A 22,026-nucleotide genomic window follows, 5' to 3' on the forward strand; every position below is an offset into this window, starting at 1 on the left:
GCGATATAAATCAACATTCGCACGCAAATAAATCACATTAAATAACCGATAACAAATACACGAGCAGCGAAAACATTATTTTTTTTACTTTTTCTATCCGACAGGAAGAGGAAGAAGCAGAAGAAGTCTATGGAGGTAAAAGAAGCAGAAGAAGAAGTAGCATAGGGGAGCTTAAAGAGCAACGAAGTAGAAGAAACAGTGGCGTAGGGAGTTTTCTCTTGGGGGGGGGCTCTAACACTATATTATGTAGCTGCACCCCATAGCTCTATAAATCTTAAGCTCCCCCCTTAGAAAATCCCTTCTAAGCCACTGCTTTGGAGCCTTTGGAAGCAGGGGGAGATTGCACATGAAACGGTTGGTTTATTTTTAGAACGGTACACGCAAACAAACGCGAGGAAAACGGCAAGAAGGCGCGTGTTTAAAAACGCGCAAAGCGAAACGGTAGTTGTTTGTACTCGCTGTTTTTGCCTTTTTTTTTTTTGCTCCGCTGTTCTTGACTTGCGCCTCACTTGTTTAAGTCGTGTACTTGTACTTGTACTTCAACTTAAAGCACACACAGAGAGAGATACGCTTATATACACAGTAGCAGGCTTAATGGCTCTGCCACCTTTCGTCGCCGACAGGTTAAAATACAACAGTGAACGAACAATCACACCAAAAAACAACTTGACCCGCTTGGCCTTAGAGATGGGATGCCGTTACAAACATTTAGCAAAAAAAAAGTTACAAAGTTTTTGTTTGTTTTAAGTGTTTTCCGTGTCGTTTATGTGTTGGAAAAAACTAATTTAATTTAAATAGCTTGATGATAAATAGGAACAAGATTTCATTATCAACTTTGACATAAAGGTACAACACTGGATAAGTTTCACTATTAAAATAAAATATATAAAATTGCGCTAAGCTATTTCATTTCAGTTAACGATTTTGTCGTATTATTCAACTAAATTATTTCCCACTGATAGCGTGTTCAACGGAAATTTTTAAATAGCATTTTTTCCACTTAAATGGTTTGGCACTTTGAAATTTATTACTGTATTGTTTGTGTGTAATTTTCCGTTAATTGTTATGTTTAACGGGTGTCACTTATGGATAGCGGTTCAACCCATTTAATGGGGGTATCCAGCTGAAGCGATTTAACAACATTGAATTGCTGCTGGCTGAGGCTATTAGGTTTATTAGTTCCCGTATGGAATTGGAAATCATTGAACTGCCTTCGCAGCAATTTAATTAGCATATTCATATGCACACCGAACACGAGCTTCGAGCAGGGGCGTGACTCATCCGTGAGCGTGTTAATCACGCGCCCATCTCTGTTAGCTGACACCTTTTATTTAACCCTTGAAGATGATAGCCGGCGATTAACTAACTGGAAAAGGGCACAAACTTGAACGTTATTTTTTAAACAGACGCGGCGTCGTTTAGCTTGCTTTTCTGCGTTGTTTTTCTTTCATTTTATTTTGTTATTGTTGAAACCAGTTTGGGAGCATTTGCCACCGTTACCGGCTACTGTTGCGGGAGGAAGAGAGGGGGCCAGGCAGTGGCAGAGGGCGAGAGACATTGAACTGCTTTGACAGCCGTGACTTTTGTTTGCTTTTATTATTAACACAATCTCGCACACGACATTTTCGCGGCTGCTGTTTTGTTGTTACACTTTATTGCAATTTGATTTTATACACACTCGTGCACACAGGTTGTGATAACACACACAGATACACACAGGCACACACACTCTTTGAGCTAGCTGCTGCGGCTGCTGCTCGGTAATAAACAATTGCAGATTGAGATTGAAAATCGCGCGACGATGGAACGTGGAACGGCCGAACAACGACTGACGAACGGCGACGGCGGCAAGAACGGATCGAGCGCTCGCTGCCTGCTGTTAGCGTCGACGCCAGCGTCGCACTGTGGGGCTACTTTAGTTAGTGGAGCCTAGCGGCAAAGCGACTTTGATAAATTATTGTAAATGGTAATAAATTCTATTAATTACAAAAACCTTATTGAATAAAACTTTATTTTTGTACTCTGTATTGAGTTTTAAAGTTGTCTACTGTATTATTTTTTCTAAGGTTAAATATTCTATATTCTATATATAGCTTAAAAAAAATCTATTTATTTTTCATATATTATTATTTCTTATACACAATAATATATTCAATTTTGTCGCTCCATTTGCTTTTAAAGCCCCACAGTGCAATGCTGCTGTCGACGGCTCTGCCAACGTCGCTGCTGCCGTTGCCTTCACTGATAGAGCCCTGCGCTTTGTTGTTGTTGTTCTTGTGCCCCCAAGAAAACAAAGCAAAAGGCACAAGGCAAGAGGCAAAGGCAGCAGCAGCAGCAGCAGGCTAAAACAAACGCAAACAAACAAATAAACGGTGACGGCGGGCAGCAGCAGCGTCGACGCCGGCTTCGTGGGGAGCTTACACACACACACACACATACACCCCCACAATCGCACACAGATTCACACTAGCACTAACACTTGCACGCGCGAATTGAAAAGCTAAAACGGAGAGCGACGGAGCACGAAGTGAACCACATTCAATTGGAGCGGCGAATGGCAAGACAAAAACACCGCAGAAAGCAAAAAGACCCCAAAAGCGAACATGACCGAAAAGCAAATGAGCTTGCCAACAGCTGCTGAGGCTGCGAAACAAAAGAACTAGTTCCCCAATGGGTTGGTTCAGATACTTTTTTATAACTTTTAAAAAACCTTCTTACTCTTTTTCGTATATGGATTTAGCTTTACAGAAATATGTAATATTTATTAGGTATTTATCGAAAAGCAGTGATGTTTTTTAATTTAAATGCATACATCAATTTCAAATATATCTGTAATTAATCAAACTAGTTCCAAAAAAACAGGTGGCCTTAATTACAGTCACAAATAATAGTTCGGAAAACCATCCTGTTTTAATTACTATTTGCCCAGTACACGTACGTAAATAAACAATAATAAATTTGAATTTTCCAGCAATTTCGCATGCAAATATTTTTGTTAGCCAATTAAAATGGCGATGGCATGCCTTAAATAACCAAATAAATAAGCCATAATTAAAAAATACATCAATTTTAAATAATAACCGAAATACTAAAGAGAACTTAATAACACAAATACCCTAACACAGTAGCAGGTAAATTCGCTTTTATTAGCAAACAAGTTTCAATTTATTTAAAAAGAGTATAGCCGAAACAAGTGCTCTTGGAATGACAAACAAAATTGATTGATTTTGTTTTGGTTTTTCGGATTTTAGCAAACATATTTTTCTAATTGAATTGAATTCCAAATTGACCCCACACAACGGTATTTTGCATTTAGTTTTATTGCACGAGGGCAACCCTGAAAAATGAGACGAACAAAAACAGAATAAAGAGGATTGGGGAGGGGCGGAGGTATTTGCGAAAAAAGCGACGAGGAAAAACAGTAGCAAAAAGAGAAGTGGGACAAGGCGAGGAGCCTCGGGTCGGGGGTCATCACCTCTGCCAAGTAGGCGCTGCCTACTTCATGTAAACACTACTATAAAGAGAGGAAGATGACGCAGAAGACGGCGGAGAAGAATCGGGGGAGCCGACAAGCAAAAGCAGACGCAGGCACTTGGAGGTCGTCATGAGCGAGTAGCTCGTGGAAGGAGTGTGGATACAAGTACAGTGGGTTCTCTATAGCTTGCATTTTTCTTTCAATAACTAACAACAACAGGAAATTGTATCTTTAATGGCACAATAATAATAAATTCAAATATAACTACGGGAAGCCGAAGTTTGCAATTTAATTATAGGATAGTGTTGAAAATCGATCATAACTAAGCTTACTTTGAATAAACATTTATCTATATTTTCCTATGACAATTTACTCACCAAATCAAAGTTTAAAAAATTCATAACTTAGCCAAACAAGCATTAATTTTAATTCACAATGCTTTCCTATATTAGTTTTTATCAGGTTAAAAATTCGGTGCACTCAATAAAAAATTTGAAAAAATTAACATTTTTAACGATGTTACCCCCTTATAACATTTTGAAAAAGTCCGAAAAGGTTATTTTTCTCCCTGAGATGGCTAGATAAACTCGGCTGTTGAAACTGATTAAGAATATATATTATTTATGGGGTTGGAAATGACTCTTACACAGCATTTTAAGCTTCTGACTAAAACTAAAATACCATTTGAAGGGTATAAAAATATCTACCAAATACAGATACTTTTTATAAATTATCATCCCATAAACCTAATCAATTCCCTTTTAATACCTAAAACAAAGTAGTAATTGAACTTATGTATCTGATAGATACCAGGTTAAAGTTAGGAAAGTCCCACTGTCTCTAGATATAGACAAATGCGTAGCCTGAGTGCAATTGCAATGGCGCCGAGCTGAAAAGCGGAGCAAATAAGCAAAAACAGCAAAAGCAACAGCAAACACAGCCAAACAAACGCTCTCCAACATAGATTGCAATGTTTATTTATTTAGTCGATGGCAACACCAACAGCAAAGCACGGAATCTGCACAATGTGGGTATATTTTTGGGAGGTAGAGTGTTGTGTGCGGCCTGAGAATGCGGGGAGATGCACTCAGACACACTTAGAGACCCAATAATCCCACCTGGCAACAGTAAAAACGGAAACAATGTAGGCGAAATAGCAAACAAAATTGAATTTAGCAAAGGACAGAGGACACAAGGAGGTTGTGGGGGAGCCACAGGACTAAAGGGTTGAATGATGCAAGGATTTAATTTAATTTAAAGGCCAAATAATCAAAGGCTTTAAGGGTCATTTAATGAAATATGGAAGTTTGGTTCTTAAGGAAACTTTAGATGTAGGACAACCGGATTGATTGATAGAAGGATTCAAATTTATTTAGAGGGGGAATAAACAAGAGCTATAAAGGTATTTAATAAGAAATGGTATTTTGGACTTAAATCCCTTTTAAAATATATGTATTAAAGAATGGGTATTTATTGTTTTTCATTCTACAGGATTCAAGGCCTGAATGATGTAGAATAAGATTTAATTTAAAGGGAGAATGAGCAAGTGTTTTAAGCTCTTTTAAATATGGTATTTTATCCTTTAATATATTAAAGAAATGATTTAAGATTCAAATTTATTTAGAGGGCGAGAATGGTATGGTATTTTGGATCTTTGGATACCTTTAAATATAGTAAAGGAAAATTATTTATTGTTATTCTTACCACAGGGTTAAAGGATTCAATGATGTTAGATTACATTTAATTTGGAGGGAAAATGGCAAGGACTTTACGGCCTAAAAAAAATATGGTATTTTGAAAAGTATTTGAATCTTGAAAAAAGTATATAATTATTTCTCTTTCCCGATAAGAACCCCTCAACTTTCCCGTAATATTTCTGTTGTTAGATCCTCAAATAAATTGTGTAATTTTCTTCAATCTCTTAACTCGACCAAAGACAGTGATAACTGAAAGACAAGGACCAAAATCGCAGTCAAGGCGATAGCAAAAGTTAAGTAAACTCACACAAAGACAGGCGAGTAACAAACAAGGCAAACAAACAAATGAAACAAAGTAAACAAAAGAGAGTAAAGAGAGTGGGGAAGGGTAAGGAGAAGGCGAAGCTTAAGCCAGCTGAAGTGGAGTTGGGGCCAAATTAAATGTTAGTTCAAGGCAGACGAAGTGTGAAATAATCACATTAACTAATGCACAAACAACGTCAAAGAGAGATAGAGAGAGAGCGGAAGAAAGCTGCAGCAGGAAAACCTTCACCCACCGCCCAATTTCACCCACTCAGCTTCTTAAGTCACCCACAGTCGTCATCGCCTTCGTCATCGCTATTTGTCTGGAAATGGGAATAGACTTGTATTTGCAGGCCAAAGCCTATAAGAAGCATGGTAATACTTAATTAATAAGAGACACGTCTGGTCTTTCACCCATGGTTTGTGTGTATTTGCAATGAAATACTGGAATTTTCATCTATCAGAAGGCTGCAGACATGCAGATACTTATAACGTTATTTGGGTTAACAAGTGTCACGATCTCACGACAAGCCTGAAATAGTTAACTCAGCTAATTATGCTTTTTTACAAAGAGTATTACAACAAGAGCAGAAAGCTATAAGAGGGGAAAAATAACTTTCATGTCACTTAGAATTCTCAAGTACGTAAGTCAGTAAAATAAGCATTAATAAACTAAAAATATATGTATACCAAAACACCCAAAGCTTTGACTTAAAAATCCCTTCTCGGCTTAATAGGACTTAATTTAAACAAGATGTTCTACCTTATACACTTTCCAAACCTCATCGTGAGTGGTGAGAAACCACCTAATCATTAACCTTAAAATCCATTTACGTTATACATAAATACAAAAAACATACATAACTTCTTGATGGTTATTATTAACACCAGGCATTAACCTGCTTGCCATAGTGCTGCACGACTCTAATCTCTGTGTTGGCATATTTGATTTCGAACCCACCACTCGAGTCTTATCAGTCTTTCGGGTATCAAAACACAGCTCTCTGACCGAGCCCAATTAGGGATTTGCCTGGCAGGGTACCACATACATACGTCGGATGATACTACAACTCAATGCACTATCAAAACTGATCCACATATGGACGAAACTCGAACAGACCAAGTCCAAGCAACAGTAATTATTATTATGGTGCCCCCAAGTCCACCACCCCATAGACCCCGACCGATGGCTCTCGTGAGGGTGTGGCGGCTATCTAAACAATTTTATCATCTACTGGAGCGGCGAGAACCGCATTCAGTCTCTGGCTGGCATTCGAGCGCGTTGGAAGTGTCAGCAGATTGCGGCCAAACTAGATTATATATATAAATATATATGTATATATTGTCCTATATATTTACTCATTAAGTACATGAACAACGTGTAGAGAGGGTCATGGATCTGCGTGTGGGCTTTAGTGAAAAATTGAAATTGGGCGCCAAGTGAGTGCAAAGTCCAAAGGGAAAACTGGAGCAATGAGTCATCTATCTATGTATGTATCTATTCCCTTCCTTTCAGGGTCATTGGCCATAAGGTTATACAGTACCGACTGGGCACAGGACACACCAAGGAGCTGGCAACGAAATATGGTCAGGTAAAGGGACAGCAGCGAAAGACCATCTACGATGGTGAGATCTACAACTCCTTCGAGGGTATACCCTTTGCCCAGCCACCGGTGGGTGAGTTGCGTTTTCGAGCCCCACAACCGCCAAGCTCCTGGCAGGGTGTGAGGGATTGCACCTATTCCCGGGATCAGCCCATGCAAAGGAACTCCATAACGAATAGTGCCGAGGGCTCTGAGGATTGCCTTTATCTCAATGTTTATGCCAAGAAGCTGGAGTCAGAGAAACCTTTGCCCGTCATGGTTTGGATTTACGGTGGAGGATTTCAAATTGGCGGAGCCTCCCGGGATCTCTACGGACCGGATTACTTTATGAAGCACGACGTGATCCTGGTTACCTTTAACTATCGCGTGGGTGCTTTGGGTTTCTTGAGTCTCAAGGATAAGACACTCAAGATACCAGGAAATGCCGGGTTGAAAGACCAAATTCAAGCCCTTCGTTGGATCAAGGAAAACATATCTGTATTCAATGGAGATCCGCAGAATATAACCGTATTGGGAGAATCAGCAGGCGGAGCTTCTACGCACATCCTCATGCAATCGGAGCAGGCTCGAGGACTCTTCCATCGTGCCATTGTTCAATCTGGTTCAGCTTTGTGTGCCTGGGCCACAAACCCGGACCGGAAGTGGCCCCAGCGATTGGGCAAGGAGCTCGGCTATGACGGGAACTTGGAGAATGAGCAGGAACTGCTGGAGTTCTTCCAACAGATTCCAGCTGCCAAGCTGGCACTTCATTGCAATGCCATAGTGACACAGGAAGAGCATCGAGACTATGAGATTCTGGCTTTTGCTCCAGTTATTGAACCCTATGTGGGAGAGGATTGTGTGGTGCCTAAATCCCAACAGGAGCAACTGTCCACCGCATGGGGCAATGAGATTCCCTTGATTATAGGAGGAACCTCCTTTGAGGGACTCTTCTCCTATCAAAGCACCTTGGCGGATCCTCTGTACATGTTGAGTGCCTTTGAGGCCATAATTCCCAAGCAAGTTCGCGAAACAATCGACAAGGATGAGCTAGCAGAGATGGTGAGGAAGTTGAAGAAATCCTATTTCGATGATCCTGAAAGGGCCAGCATGGAGCTCTACGAGTGCCTGCACATACTGAGCATAAAAAACTTCTGGCACGACATTCATCGGACTCTCCTGGCACGATTGACCTATGCCCCCACCTTGTCCACATATCTCTACAGATTCGATATGGATTCGCCGCACTTTAATCACTACAGGATCCTCAAGTGCGGTAAAAAGGTGAGAGGAGTCTGTCATGCCGATGATATCTCCTACATGTTCTACGGTCTGCTCTCCAGCAAATTGGACAAGGATACGCCAGAATATCGAACCATTGAGCGTTTGATTGGCATGTGGACATCCTTTGCCATCAAGGGAGATCCCAATTGTGACATTATCGCGCCGGTGAAGTGGGAACCACTGAGACCAGGTGGCCAGGAAGTTTGCCTCAATATAGCCGATGGTTTGGAGTTTATACCACTGCCCGAAAGCAAGCAATTTGTGGTCTGGGATAGTTTCTATACCAGAGAGAGTCTCTACTAAGGACCCACAAAAAACAAAACCAAATTATAGGAAAAGTTTAAACTGCCTTGAAGCCTCGTCATCTGTCAAACACTATTCATAAGAATTAATTGTTGAAAATGCCAAAGATTTCCAAAATCGTGTTCTTTTTTTGATGATTATACTATTCCCTCGAGTTGGGAAATCAATAAATATGGTGCAGAGAATTTATACAATAAAAACAAACATTCTCTTATTAAAATACAACAATTAACCCATAAACTGAAAGCATAAAATCCAAACGATTCCCACTCTTACCAATTATCTCTACAAAATGTTATTTTGCTTTAATTTATTCTCTCGCATTTTTATTTCCCTTGTTTTTATGATGTTTTTGGCAACGATCTTTCTTCAGTTGGAATTGATTCTCTAGCCAGTTTTATCCGGCTCTAGTGTCTGGGTCGTGTTTGCGTTTCTTTTATTGACTTTTGGGCAGCTTGCCAGGAAATTCTCGGGAGCCAAGGGAATACCGCAGGTCATTGTTGTCAATCCAATAATCTGTGTGTGTGTGTTTTGTTCTACTTTTTCCCTCCATTCACAAGATCATAAATTTTTGAAATGTTTAAACAACAATTAATCTTCCGGGGTTTGTTTTGGGGGAACTTTGAGCAAACGATTTAAGGGGGTAGACCACCCTGACATTTTTTAGAAATCTAATTTTTTTTTTTTAATCAATCTTGATGCTGATATTCTTACGGTCATTTTAAGACATCGGGCTTAAAAATATCTCGTTACTTGTGGATTCTACAGCCATTAGAAGTGAGCGCTGCCGGTATACCGTAGAGTACTTTCTTTATCTTCTTTTGCGTTTTTCTCAAAACAACGTTTTTTAAAACGGTGTACATGATTTCTCAAAAACCGCCGGACCGATTCTCTTCAAATTTTTTACACAGCTTCTCTATAATGCCCTCTATTGCATGACGTAGGATTTTTTCGATATGTTTTTTTGTTTTAATGTTATAAATTTTTAAATCAAAAATTTTGTTAAAAAAAAATTTTTTTTTTTTCAAAGTGCTCCCATTTGCTCAAAAAAACTTATTTCCAAAAACGGCTACGTCATGCTATAGCCATACTTATATAGCTTATAAAAAATTTTTGTTTTTGAATTTCGGATAACAAATGTGGTGTGCAGCATGTACACCATCCGACCATTCCCTAAAAAAAATTCGTTTTTTGACTGGCTATATCTCCGAGGTTCGTAAATATTTTTTTTCTTTCAGTAAGTATTTTTTAGTTTAACATATGTACTTTGATGTACTAATAAATAAAAAGTTGTATTCCCAATAACTTAGTCAAAATGAATTTTTGAAAAACCCTCCAAATTTCATGCGTTCAGGGTGGTCTACCCCCTTAAAGATTTTTGCTATTGGCATTCGCAGAACTCTGAGATTTTTAAAGAGAATTTTTTAATGCCATTGCAAACATAAATTTGATTTATTATTTTGTGCATATCTTAAGTTAAAAGAGAAACTAGTTGGTATAATTTGCACATTAATGTGGAGATAACTGGCTGAAGAAAAGCCTTTTTTATTGATGCTACGAAGTGGGCAATATATCCTCACTTTTAGTAACAATGCTTTTACGAAAATTTAAATACCTTGCTTAATTTAAGTACAAGATTAATCGAGGGGCTCAAGTAACAGGCTAGGATATAAAGCTGTTTCCTTAAAAGTTTCAAAATGTAGCTTATTTCCAGCTCTTTTTTCACCAATGAAATAGGTAAAAAAAACCAATACTGAACTGCAAGCTTGGTTATTCCAATATTATTATATTAATATTTATGTGATTAACTGTTTAGTTAGAATAAACAGAAATTTAATCATAAATTTTAATAAGAAGAGCAGAAAATAAATTATTTATGTTTTCTAAACACAATTTTTAATAAGAAAAAATTAAAATAAATCATTATTGTTCTTTTTTTTTAAATAAATAAAATGTTGGTTTTTAAACCTATTTTAAAGCTGATTAGTTTCCAAAGTGTAGTTTTAATCACATTATTTTATAGGGACAAAGGAATAATTTTTCAATTTTGATTTAAAATAATTTAAATAACATACATATCAAGTGTTTGTTCAGCATATACTACCTGCCTTTAGGGTATTACCCAAACGATTTGTTTATACAATTGTTTATAACAAATCTCTAGATATAGTTTATGGCTTTCGTCTATTTTGGTTTTGGCATCGCGCCAGACCAACGGATCGATTTAAATGCTCTGACTTTTTATTTTTATTTTTTTAATTTGATTTGATTTCGTTACGGATTCACTCGTTTTGCTTTAAATAAAACTCGAGCATAAATATTTAAATTGCTTTTCGCACTTTTCGTTGAATGGAAATTCATGCACGTCATTCGATTGAGTAGGGGAGGAGATGGAGGAAAATGGTAGGCTTTTCTGGCGGCGAGCCAAACGAGAATTTCCATGGTTTACTGGGTTAAATTTAATTAATTTGTCTCGTAGCCTCACACCCGGGGAAGGTCCGGTTCGGGGCGCTATGATTTTTCCCCAGCTTGATTATTTATTCATTCCGCATTTTCCCCTGAATAGGCTCTCTCTTGCTCTTCCTCCCTCTTGTGTGTTTTCTGCATTGCAGCATTTGCAATTTTATTTGCCTTTATTTATTTATTTATTATTTCGTGGGCAGTCGTACTTTTCATTTTACATTTGCTTATTTTTGTTTGGGCTTTACTTTTTCCTGTGAAAATTTACACAATTCCAATTAATGGCATTTAATTATTTATCCGGCATTTTACACATTGCATTCCGAGGCTCCCAGAGCGCGGCTCACCAGCTGTGAATTTTGCATTTTTATAGCATGTCGGATGGATATTTCTGCGTTGAATTTAAAATTCAAATTGTTTTGGTTTCGTGTCGATGGGAAGGCGGTGGGTGGTTTGAGTACTTCAAATTAATTTCCATTTGTGGGCTTTGTTGCGTGCAAAAGAGTGGGAGGCAGAAATCAAGGGGAGGCGATGTTGAGGAGGCTGGTCAAGTTGTTTGAGTTCAAAATTTGTGTTATAATTAAGTTATATGAATGTTGCTTTCGATTTAAGAGTTTTTAATTGCATTTTTCAAGCAGACTTGCAAAAAAATAAAACAGCAAATTAAATTCAACATTGAATACAAAAAAAATGCACAACAAATTAAGTTATGCATTGAATAAAATCATACAACTTAAAACAAAAAGGAAAATACATACATAATAAATTCACAACAAATTAAATTAAGCTTTAAATAATGCCCCAATTAAATTATTTTGAAAATAAATAATTTGGTAGATATTTTTTGTTATTTATTAAATCTAAATAGAACTGTTGTAAACCAAATCAAAAGATAAACAAGAAACTAAACTAAATTCGAAAAGTCAAAGTTAATGTATCCTTGCAGTTTGCTTTTGAATTTAATTTAAAAATTTAAAACATTTTCCGGTAACATTTCTTCATTTGTTTTCTATAATCTTATATATTTAAATCATAAAATCTAGAAAAACACATGGGGAGAAAAGAAAGCAACTAAAATTCCCAAGTACGAATTCAGAGTGCCTCCGCTATGAAAAATCTATATGACAAAATCTAAAAACTCTTTAAAAACCTGCAACCTATTCAATGATTCACTCTAGAAATCCTAATCAAACTCATATTAAATAAACGTCTGCCTTCATGGGACATTCATTGAGCAAAACCAGGGCGATGTCTCAAAATTATAAATACATTTTAGCATTCAGAAATAAAATCGAAAAACACAAAAGCACACAAATAAAAAAATTAAAAAACAAGAAGACAAAAACTCGAAATGCGAAACAAAACGAAAGAAGCGAAATAATCGCGGAAAGCTATTAAAATTTAATCAGAAACACAAGCGACCCTGCGGTCAAAATTCCCACAACATTCGCCGCCTCCTCGAGGTCCCCCTGTGAACCCCATGCCCCCTCTTGGATGATGATGATGATGATAATGCGAGGGACAACGAATATATATGTACATATATACTATATATGGTTATATGTGGATGCTGATGACGACGGAGACGACTGTGGCGACCCCACTGATTAATCGTTCGCACAGTGGAGAGCCTTACTCCCGGGTCAATCTCCATGGCGCCAATATTATGATGATCATCAGCAGACATCATAATCATCATCATCAACATCATCAGCATCATCATCATCATCATCGAAACCATTGGCTGCTGTGGCAATATTTTTGTTTATTTTCATTCGTGCGACGCGAAAAACTGCTCTCGTAAATGTATTTTGTATTTTTTTTTTTTTGTCTTCCTGTTGCCAATGTTTGTTTTTATTTTTATTTTTGCCGTGAAGCACGTTTTTGCATTTCCTCTTTTTGGTAGCAGCGTGTGCTTCCCCCCGCTCTCAAAAACCATTTTTATTGAATTCCATTATTTATGCGAGAGTGAACAATATTGAAATTTTCACAAAATATTTTCAAAAGCATCGGCAACAGGAGCAGCAGCATCCATAAACATTTCTATTTGCATATTCATATATATATTATATTTGATGTGTGCAGGCATAGAGTACACTTTGGGGTTTCATTTAAAGCCACAGGAAAATGTTAAAGTTTGTGAGAAGAAAACTATAGAAAACTGTAGAAATTTGATGTAGCTTTAATCAAGGATAGATTGTGGTTCTTTTTGCTTTAAAAGTGTATTTTTTGGTAATTTTAGAAGTAAGTAAGTATTTAAAATAAGAAATATAAAACTCACTTTTAAACACAATGTATTCTGCGTTTTTTTAAGATGCATGTTCTCCGAATTTAAGTGTACTTTAATTCGCTGATTTAATTTGCACTATCAACTTTATTTAAATGATAAAAACCTTCACAGAAACCTCTTTTTTAATATTTTTCATAGCAAAATGTACACAAATTTCTTTCATTTTTCCCTTAAAACAACGTTCTAAATATAAAATCCTTGGTATTAAACCAATTCTTAAAACCTCTAAGATATTAAATCCTCTTGTACTTTGCTAATTCCCAAAGAACACCCTCTTCTTAAATAAAAAAACCACTTCTATCAGTGAATTAAAGAACCCAAAACATCGCTTTAACTCCCACAATATAATCTTCAAATATCAGATTCACCTCGACCCCATTTTCGGTGTGAGATGTATGTAAATTTTTGCTACCGAAAACCGGATGCTTCATATACAATGCATGTATGCCAATGACAGATTGAATTTCTCGCGGCTCCTTGCCGGTATAATTTTGTATATATTTAAATTGCAAAACTCACCTGGTGAGCGTTCCACTGGTGCATGAGGTCCTCGTAGCAGATCTGACATGCCTGGATCATTCCTCGCGGGTCCTTTGGCCGGGAGCGAGCTGGTCGTGGATGCTGCTCATTGAACAGGGGAAAGTATGCCGTCGGTTGTCCAGGTCTTCCAGTCTCCCGGGGCTTAACCGTGCTCAACTCTATGAGGCTACCTCTGCGTTGCTCATCACCACAAACGTAGCACACCTCGGTAATGGAGTTCTTGTCGGGCATCGAGAGATCCAGGATGCCCACCTCCGTTTGGGGCTGGCTGGAGGGCATCGCTGTCGAAGCACTACTGGCTGCATGACGCGGTGCTGGCGGTGGTGCACTAGAGGTGCTGGATGAATTTCGCAGATCCAACACGGTGGCATTGTCATCTTCCAGAGTTGAGATGGGCGGCGGTCCGAGTGTTCCACCTGGTGAGGGCAAGGCAGTGTAGGGATTACCCTTATAGTGTGCCGATTCCGTGGCTCCTCCTCCGCCTCCTCCCCCAGCGGTTGCCTGCTGCAGCAAGTGATAGGCGGCTGTCTGCTGCTGGAGCTGCTGATACTGGGCGGGATGATAGGGAGCCTGTGCCTGGTAACCAGCTGCGGATGTGGCCGGCGGTGGTGCAGGGCTGAGCTTGTACTTTTGCTGAGCATAGCCGCTGGATGGCTTAATGGCCGGCGGTTCGCTGGGCGGTCGCGATATGGGCGAGGCCACGGGCATATCCCGTGATTGTGGTCTGCTCAGGTATCTGTTGTGGTTGCTCGAGGGCGTAGAGTTCCGGGGATAAAAGTCCCCACCACCGCCGACGCCGCCGCCTCCGCCTGCTCCACCGGCAGCACTGGGATTGGGCGAGGGTGAGGCATTCCTTGAGGTACTGAGGTGGTGATGATGCGACGACTGCTGCTGCGGTGAATAGTGGCGAGCCAGGGCATAGGGGTCCCCGTGACCTTCGACCAGTCCATTTTGGGTGAGATGCTCGGCACTCAGACCCAGTACCTGGGCAGCATACTCGCTCTGGGTGGCCACATCTGCTCCTATATATCCCTTACCATCCACCCGCTTCATGTGGTAGATGCGCTGCAGCAGCGGCTTCTTCTGCCGCTCGTACGAGTCCCATTGCTCGTTCAGGGATCGAAAGCAGAGCATACAGGCCCACACGTACTCCTGGGCAGGTGACACAGAAGCCACCCCGTTAGGCGGTTCATGACGCTCCAGGAAAGGGAAATATGACTCCCCGGGACGCTCGGGATTGTGGCGTATCCTCAGGGGTTGCTGCTCATAGCCACCATGTCCACCGCACACAAAGCAAATGCTTATGGGCACATGATGATGCTCGGGCGGTGCTGAGGCTCGTCCCGTGGACTTGACCCCACTAGGTGCTCCTGTGTGTGCCGGATAGTAATGCTGGGCGGGATGTGGCGGATAGCCCAGGTGGTATTGCTCACTGGGCGTTCGTGTGCGATGTGCTGCTGCTCCGGGCGAGGGCATCAGTTCCATGGGTGGATATGGCTGCTTGGTCGCTTGAAGCGTTCCAGGCGCCGAGGCCGGCGAGGGCGGTGTGGGCGTCGTTGCTGGCTCGGATTGCTGGCTGCCACCGCGAAGTTCATTCTTGATATATGCCTTCGCCTTTTCCATAATATTTGCAGCTGCAAAGGAGGAGAAAAGTTTGAAAATGAATATATGAAAATGCTTTAAATTTAAGAGAAATGGATTTGAATTGGGGAAAAACAAGGGTGACCCAAGGCCTTGACTCGCGGGTTAGCAAATTAAAAGAAGGATTATTTCCTTATCAACTCATTTTTGGATATTTTTACAGCTAAGTATCGAAGTTTTGACAATAAATTTGTATGTGAACAAGTGAATATCGATGTATCTACAATAATTATCTGTGTTTTTTAATGGCTAGTTACTTTTATATTACTATTTAGTCAAACTTTAAAACATTTTGTGAGTTCTCTAGTTTTCCTTGATCGGTTTACTGACCTCAATTGTATATAGCATTTATTGGAATTAATTCATTATGTTAAGCTTTACAAGTTCAATATTGAAAATATTTAAATTTTCAACAGCAAGCGGTATAATTAAACCTTTTGAAATATCTATCTCAAAAGTCCAAACATGATAGGTTTAAAGCTTTTCGGTTTCTGTTCATAATATAAACTTAATATAGTAAAAACCTCTAGAATAAAGATACATTTTCATCATTTACTTGACCACGAGTTAAGATAATATACGAATCCTAAGAATTTCTGCGTAATCAAAATGTTAATTCAACTGAAACTTAAGACTCATAAGACTCCTATAGTATTCAATTATACCACATTTTCAGACCAGCCTCCCTTCTCTCATAGCTTCCACATGGCGTCTGCGTTGAGCGTTCAGAAATTCGATGCTCGTTAATCGAACGATTGCCGATGGCGATAACCTATTTCAGCGGCGGGACTTTGCGATAACCCGGATCACACAGCGATCATGATCTCTGAGCTCTGGGCATCGATGTGGGAAGTGTGCGGTTGGTATAAATAAACAGCAAATGGAATCGAATAAAAATAAAGGAAAAATTATTCGCATGTTTAAGTGATTCGACGATTTGTCGGACGTTGATTCTTGTCTCTGGGTCGATGTGATTTTATTTTGATTTCTACACTTTTTTTTGTTTTATTTAAAAGACTCTTTTGTGTTATTTCCTTTACGATGCAATGCGCATTTGTTTTCATTAATATGTGTATAGCAATTTCAGACATGTGACGCAAGTCCGGACACTCGGAAAGAAGCAAATCGGTATAAAGAGCCTGATAACGAGGGCAGAGCGGAAAAAATCAGCGGAGAGGAATGCCCAGTGAATATATAAGCAATAAGATGTACGAATCTGGCACTTTGGAGTTCCAGATGAATCTGGACCGGCGCCTGGCTAAATATATCTGAAATTTGTTTGTTTATGGCACACGGACCAGGTTCGAACCGTGCTAATTCGCTTTATCAAGTACTATATAGTATATAGTATATAATGCCAAATCGGAGCATTCGCTAAACAATTTTGTGATGCCCTCGTTTAGCGCACTCAATTCTCTTAATAATCATGATGATGAGAATGATTGTGGGGCTCAGCAACAATTGAACAATAGTTGGTTTACAATTTACATTTTTTTTATCAAAATTATGCAGTCATCATGTTATTTGCCTCGACTAATTAAATGTTTCATTATTTATTTACAAAGAATGCGCACAATTTTCCAGTTGTAATTTCAATGGCCATAATTGAGTTATATAATGCAAAGGCAGCAGGAAAAAAAGGGAAACTTTTTCATTTTGCAATTACAATGATTTTTTTGTGTGCAATTTTTATTGATTGTTTTTAAGAGGTGTGAGCAATATATATTATTTGTTTTTTTTTTTAGTCAACAAAGAACTTGTTTAAATAGTAGTTGCTGCAATTAATATTGAATATATTTTTTGTTTATTAATTACAATTCATTATAATTATACCCTTGCAGGTTATTATAATTTCAGTCAGAAGTTTGCAACGCAGTGAAGCAGTCATCTTCGCCCATATATTTTATTGATCAGCATCAACAGTAAGCAAGTAAGTAACTATGATCAGTAATTAACTAAGATCAGTAATAAAGTATGAAGTAAGTAAGTAAGAAGTAACTCTGAACAGTAAGTATCTTTGACCAGTAAGTATCTATGACCACTAAGTAACTCTGATCAGTAAGTATTAATGACTAGTAAGTATGTATGTATGATCACTTACTAACTTTGAACACTAATAAACAATGACTTGCAACTTTTGTAACAACACATTTCTGAGACTTGGCCGGCAGGAGTCACTTCGCTCCGGGGATGTTAGAACAAGTTGGGAATCATAGCACACATGTGCGAGTTTAGTTTTGAAACCAAAAGCAAGCTAATTGAATGAAACCATGGAGTTATTTTTCAACATAATTTAACTAGTATATAATTCAGAGAATGGCGAATCGGTGGACTATATATATACATATATATATAGCTCTACATAGGAACAATCCGGACGATTTATATAGCTATGATCAGTAATTAACAATGAGCAGTAAGTAACTAAGATCAGTTAGTAGCTATGAGTAAGTATATATGAGCAGTAAGTAACTCTGAACGGTAATTATCTACGACTAGTAAGTAACTATGATCAGTAAGTATCTTCGACTAGAAAGTATCTATGATCAGTTACTAACTTTGAACACTAATAAACAATGACTTGCACTTTTTGTAACATAACACATTTCTGAGACTTGGCCGGCAGGAGTCACTTCGTTCCGGGGATGTTTGAACCAGTTGGGAATTATATGCATACATTTGCGAGTTTAGTTTTGAAACCAAAAGCAAGCTATTTGAATGAAACCATGGAGTTATTCTTCAATATAATTTTACTAGTATATAATTCAGAGCATGACGAATCGATGGACTATATATATACATATAAATATAGCTGACATAGGAACAATCCGGACGATTTATATAGCTATGATCAGTAATTAATTATGAGCAGTAAGTAACTATGATCAGTAAGCTAAGCTATGAGTAAGTATATATGAGCAGTAAGTAACTCTGAACAGTAAGTATCTACGACTAGTAAGTAACTATGATCAGTAAGTATCTTCGACTAGAAAGTATCTATGATCAGTTACTAACTTTGAACACTAATAACAATGACTTGCAACTTTTGAAACACAACACATATCTGAGACTTGGCCGGCAGAAGTCACTTCGTTCCGGGGATGTTAGAACCAGTTGGGAATCATAGCACACATGTGCGAGTTTAGTTTTGAAACCAAAAGCAAGCTATTTGAATGAAACCATGGAGTTATTTTTCAACATAATTTAACTACTATATAAGCCGGAGCATGACGAATCGGTGGACTTTATATGCACATATAGCTGTCATAGGAACGATCGGAAAACCTTAAGAAAAAAATATAATAATATAATATAATATATAAATATAACTTTTCCAGTTTTTAACAGATGTTATATATATAAAATATATTTTATAAAAATTATATTTTATGAAATTTTATCGGATATATATAATTTATATTTTATTAATTCCTAGTGATCGATTTTCAATCTGCAAGGGTACACAAACATCGGCGTGCTGAAGTTAACTTCCTTTTTAGGTTATTTATTTCAAAAAGTCTGAAAGTTTAATTAAGCTGTTAAAAAGGCTTTAATTAATAATATCTCCCTAAATAAACTCAACTGATTCTACTTAATAAACTTAAACCCAATAAATGTCCTAAAAAAGCATAAGCTCGTTATGAGGCTTAACATTTCTGACTAAAAACTATTCAAATGTTCATAAAACCATGCAAAATGTTTGTTGTTTTTCATACAGCCATTATTTTTAATTTATTTATGCGCAGTTTTATTGATTTTTTTTTTGTGGGCTTTGGTACTTTAAAGCATGGTGCTTGCTTTAGTTTTTGTTTTTCCAACTAGTAGCTGTGCTGCATGTGGGGAAAAGTGCAGTTGCTAGCTCCCATATTTTTTATTTCCCCCCTCATTTTGCTTGTGCAAGCTTTTAAGAGTTGTTTGCCAGTTTATTTTTTAAATACCCTTACAAGGTAATAAAGTTTTATTCAGAAGTTTGTAAACAAGGTAAAGAAGCCATTTCCGGTCCTATAAATTATATATATTATTAATCAGCATCAAAAGACAAGTTAATCTGGCCATTTCAGCGAGAAAAAAACATTTTCTTCGAATTTTCCTAAATTATTTAGGGGGTTAAATCGTTAAAATTATCAAAAATTGTCACAATTTTTTTTTTTTTGTAATGTTAAATTGAGTATGCAGATTTATTAACATACTGAAAAAGCATCATAAGTATAAGGTATAAGGTATCCTTATTGAAATTAATGTGTTTTTGGCTTAGTTTTGATCAAATCCTGACCCTGCAAGGGTATTAAAACCTCGGCCAGCACAAAGTTAGCTTCCTTTCTTGTTTTATTTAGCATTTGGGTGTTTTGTATGAATGTGTGTGTTCCATACACACAATTTTTGCCAGTGCCTGCACTTGAACATTGTTGCTTTTGTGTGCCCGCCCACCTGCCTGCCTCTGGTTGCCTGTTTTTCACTGTTTTTCCCCACTCCCAGTAGTTGTTTTTGAAAACTTTTGTTTTTTTTTTTTGTGTTTTCTCCCCCGCCAGCAGCTTACAGGAACATTTTTATGGCTCTCTTGTCCTTGTTTTTTCTTTCTTTTCTTTTTGAGGGCGTGGCAGCTCTCGAACAAGTGAAATAGAAAACCCCACGAACCCATTTTTAAAGTTTTCCTTTTTGCACGTTTTTTGCTAAACTTGGCTTTAAGCATTGAACTCACGCTTATCGAGGATGTTCTTGCTCCTGTTTTTTTCCTCTTCTCCTTTTTTAGTTATAGTTATAGTTGTAGCGGAAGTTGCCAGCAATAACAATAACAAAAGGGTGCACAACTTTTCCAGGACAAGAAAGAAAAAGTTGCGCCGTTGGTGCAAAAGTTTTTAGCGTAGTTGGAAATTCTTTTCGCTTCTCGATTATATGCGGAGTTTTATTTTTAGTTTTCTTCTGTTTTCTCTTTTTTTTGTGTTAGTTCGTTCTCTCAACTAAGTTCTTCTGCGTTGAAGCTTGCAAAGTGAGTTAAGGTGCTTAAGTTTTCGACCGTCTTTATTGTTAGTCGCTTTTTATCTAGTTTTTTTTTTTCTGTGTCAGAACTAAACGCCGCGGGGAGCTGCCTTGGCTCGAAAATGTAATAATAAATCTGAGTATGAAATATGAAATTGCAATGTGCCAAAAAGGATGTTGTTGCATATTTCTACGGATGTTCATATTTCATATTTACCATCCGCACATTTTCTTTTGGCGCTTACGCTGGGAAGCTGAATGCCTCGCCTTTGATGCAATTGAAGTTACGAGCAGAAATTGAATTTTAAAAAATTTGCATTGGCGCCCAAAACAAGATGGAAAAACCGGAAACACAAATAAAAGCAAACAAACAACAACAGAATGGACAGATAAATCCTTGCTGGCCAGCAAAGAATAAAAACAACAGAGAATCTACAACAACCACACACAGGAACCAGCAGTATGACAGCTAGAGGGGGGGCGGGGAGAGTCGAAAATGGAATTTATTAAATAGCATTCCGCGCAATAAACTCTCGCAAAAAAAATACAAACAACAAATACACACAAACACACACACACACTCGCATAATCAAATAAAACAACTTGGACATGCAATTTTATGGCAGGACTTCGGTCGGCTCCCTTTTCCAGCACTGCCCCCTCCTTTTGCCACTTAGTCCCTCTCCTCACGCAACACAAACAGACGTAAAAACAACAACAAAATAAAAATGAAATAAAATATGAGAGAACAAGAAGGGAAGCTGACTTTGGGTAGCCGAAGACTGTATACCCTTGCAGTGTGGAAAAGCATAACATTCAATTTGGAAAGTTTTCCTATGATAGTTTTTATTAGATTAATAAATCTGCATACTCAAATTAAGATTTTAAAAAATTCAAGCTTTTGTCTAATTTTGACAATTTTAACGATAAAATTTTGAAATTTTGAAAATATTTCGATAATTTAATTTTTCGATCAGACATTGCTAGATCGACTCGACTTTTGATGCTGATCAAGAATATATATGATTTATGGGGCCGAAAATAACTCCTTCAATTAATATTTATCTCAAAAGGGTAAAAGAAAATAGATGGTATCAGACGAAGTGTGAAATACCCTTAAATATCAGTGCTTGTTAAAATATTTTCAGTAAATCTTATGAGGTATTTCATATGTATTTATTTTTTAAATAATATTTAAAAGGTAACTCTCAAAACCTCAACTAAATATTAATTTTTATAGTTATTATTTATAGTTAGTTAGTTATTTATAGTAATTAAAGTTATAATTCGGACATTTAATATTTATGACATCCTACTAAAAGCTTTTTGTGTGAATAAACCCCTAGCTTTCCAAATCAATAGATTTCGATTGAAAAAATACCCCCAGAAAGTGTATATAGGAAAGGGTAAATAAAAGGAGAGGGGTAAAATAATAATAATAAAAAAAAAGACCGCGCTCAACATTTTTTCCAT

The 22,026-nt window shown here is 37.7% G+C and overlaps 2 protein-coding genes across 7 annotated transcripts in view; one reads left to right on the plus strand and one right to left on the minus strand.

Annotated features, from left to right (window-relative positions):
* The window catches only part of px (MAP7 domain-containing protein plexus), a 102,882-nt gene that overhangs the window by 77,874 nt on the left and 2,982 nt on the right, over positions 1-22,026 (minus strand). For 4 of the 6 annotated variants that reach the window (XM_086828528.1, XM_020948488.2, XM_086828526.1 and 1 more), the window contains exon 3: positions 13,915-15,569. In XM_086828528.1, coding sequence (XP_086684654.1) covers positions 13,915-15,558 — 1,644 coding nt within the window. In that variant the 5' untranslated portion in view covers positions 15,559-15,569. Of the gene's footprint in view, positions 1-1,678; positions 1,834-13,914; positions 15,570-22,026 lie in introns of those variants that run through there. The other 2 variants (XM_086828530.1, XM_086828529.1) reach the window with 2 other exon arrangements.
* gas (gasoline) lies at positions 6,733-8,849 on the plus strand. Its single transcript, XM_020948510.2, has 2 exons — positions 6,733-6,915; positions 6,992-8,849. Exons 1-2 carry the CDS (start codon positions 6,869-6,871, stop codon positions 8,643-8,645), a joined length of 1,701 nt encoding a protein of 566 aa, XP_020804169.2. The 5' UTR covers positions 6,733-6,868; the 3' UTR covers positions 8,646-8,849.

This window comes from Drosophila serrata, unplaced genomic scaffold (genome assembly GCF_035046125.1).
Source record: "Drosophila serrata isolate PLE 108 unplaced genomic scaffold, ASM3504612v1 contig_184, whole genome shotgun sequence".
Classification (NCBI taxonomy): domain Eukaryota; kingdom Metazoa; phylum Arthropoda; class Insecta; order Diptera; family Drosophilidae; genus Drosophila; species Drosophila serrata.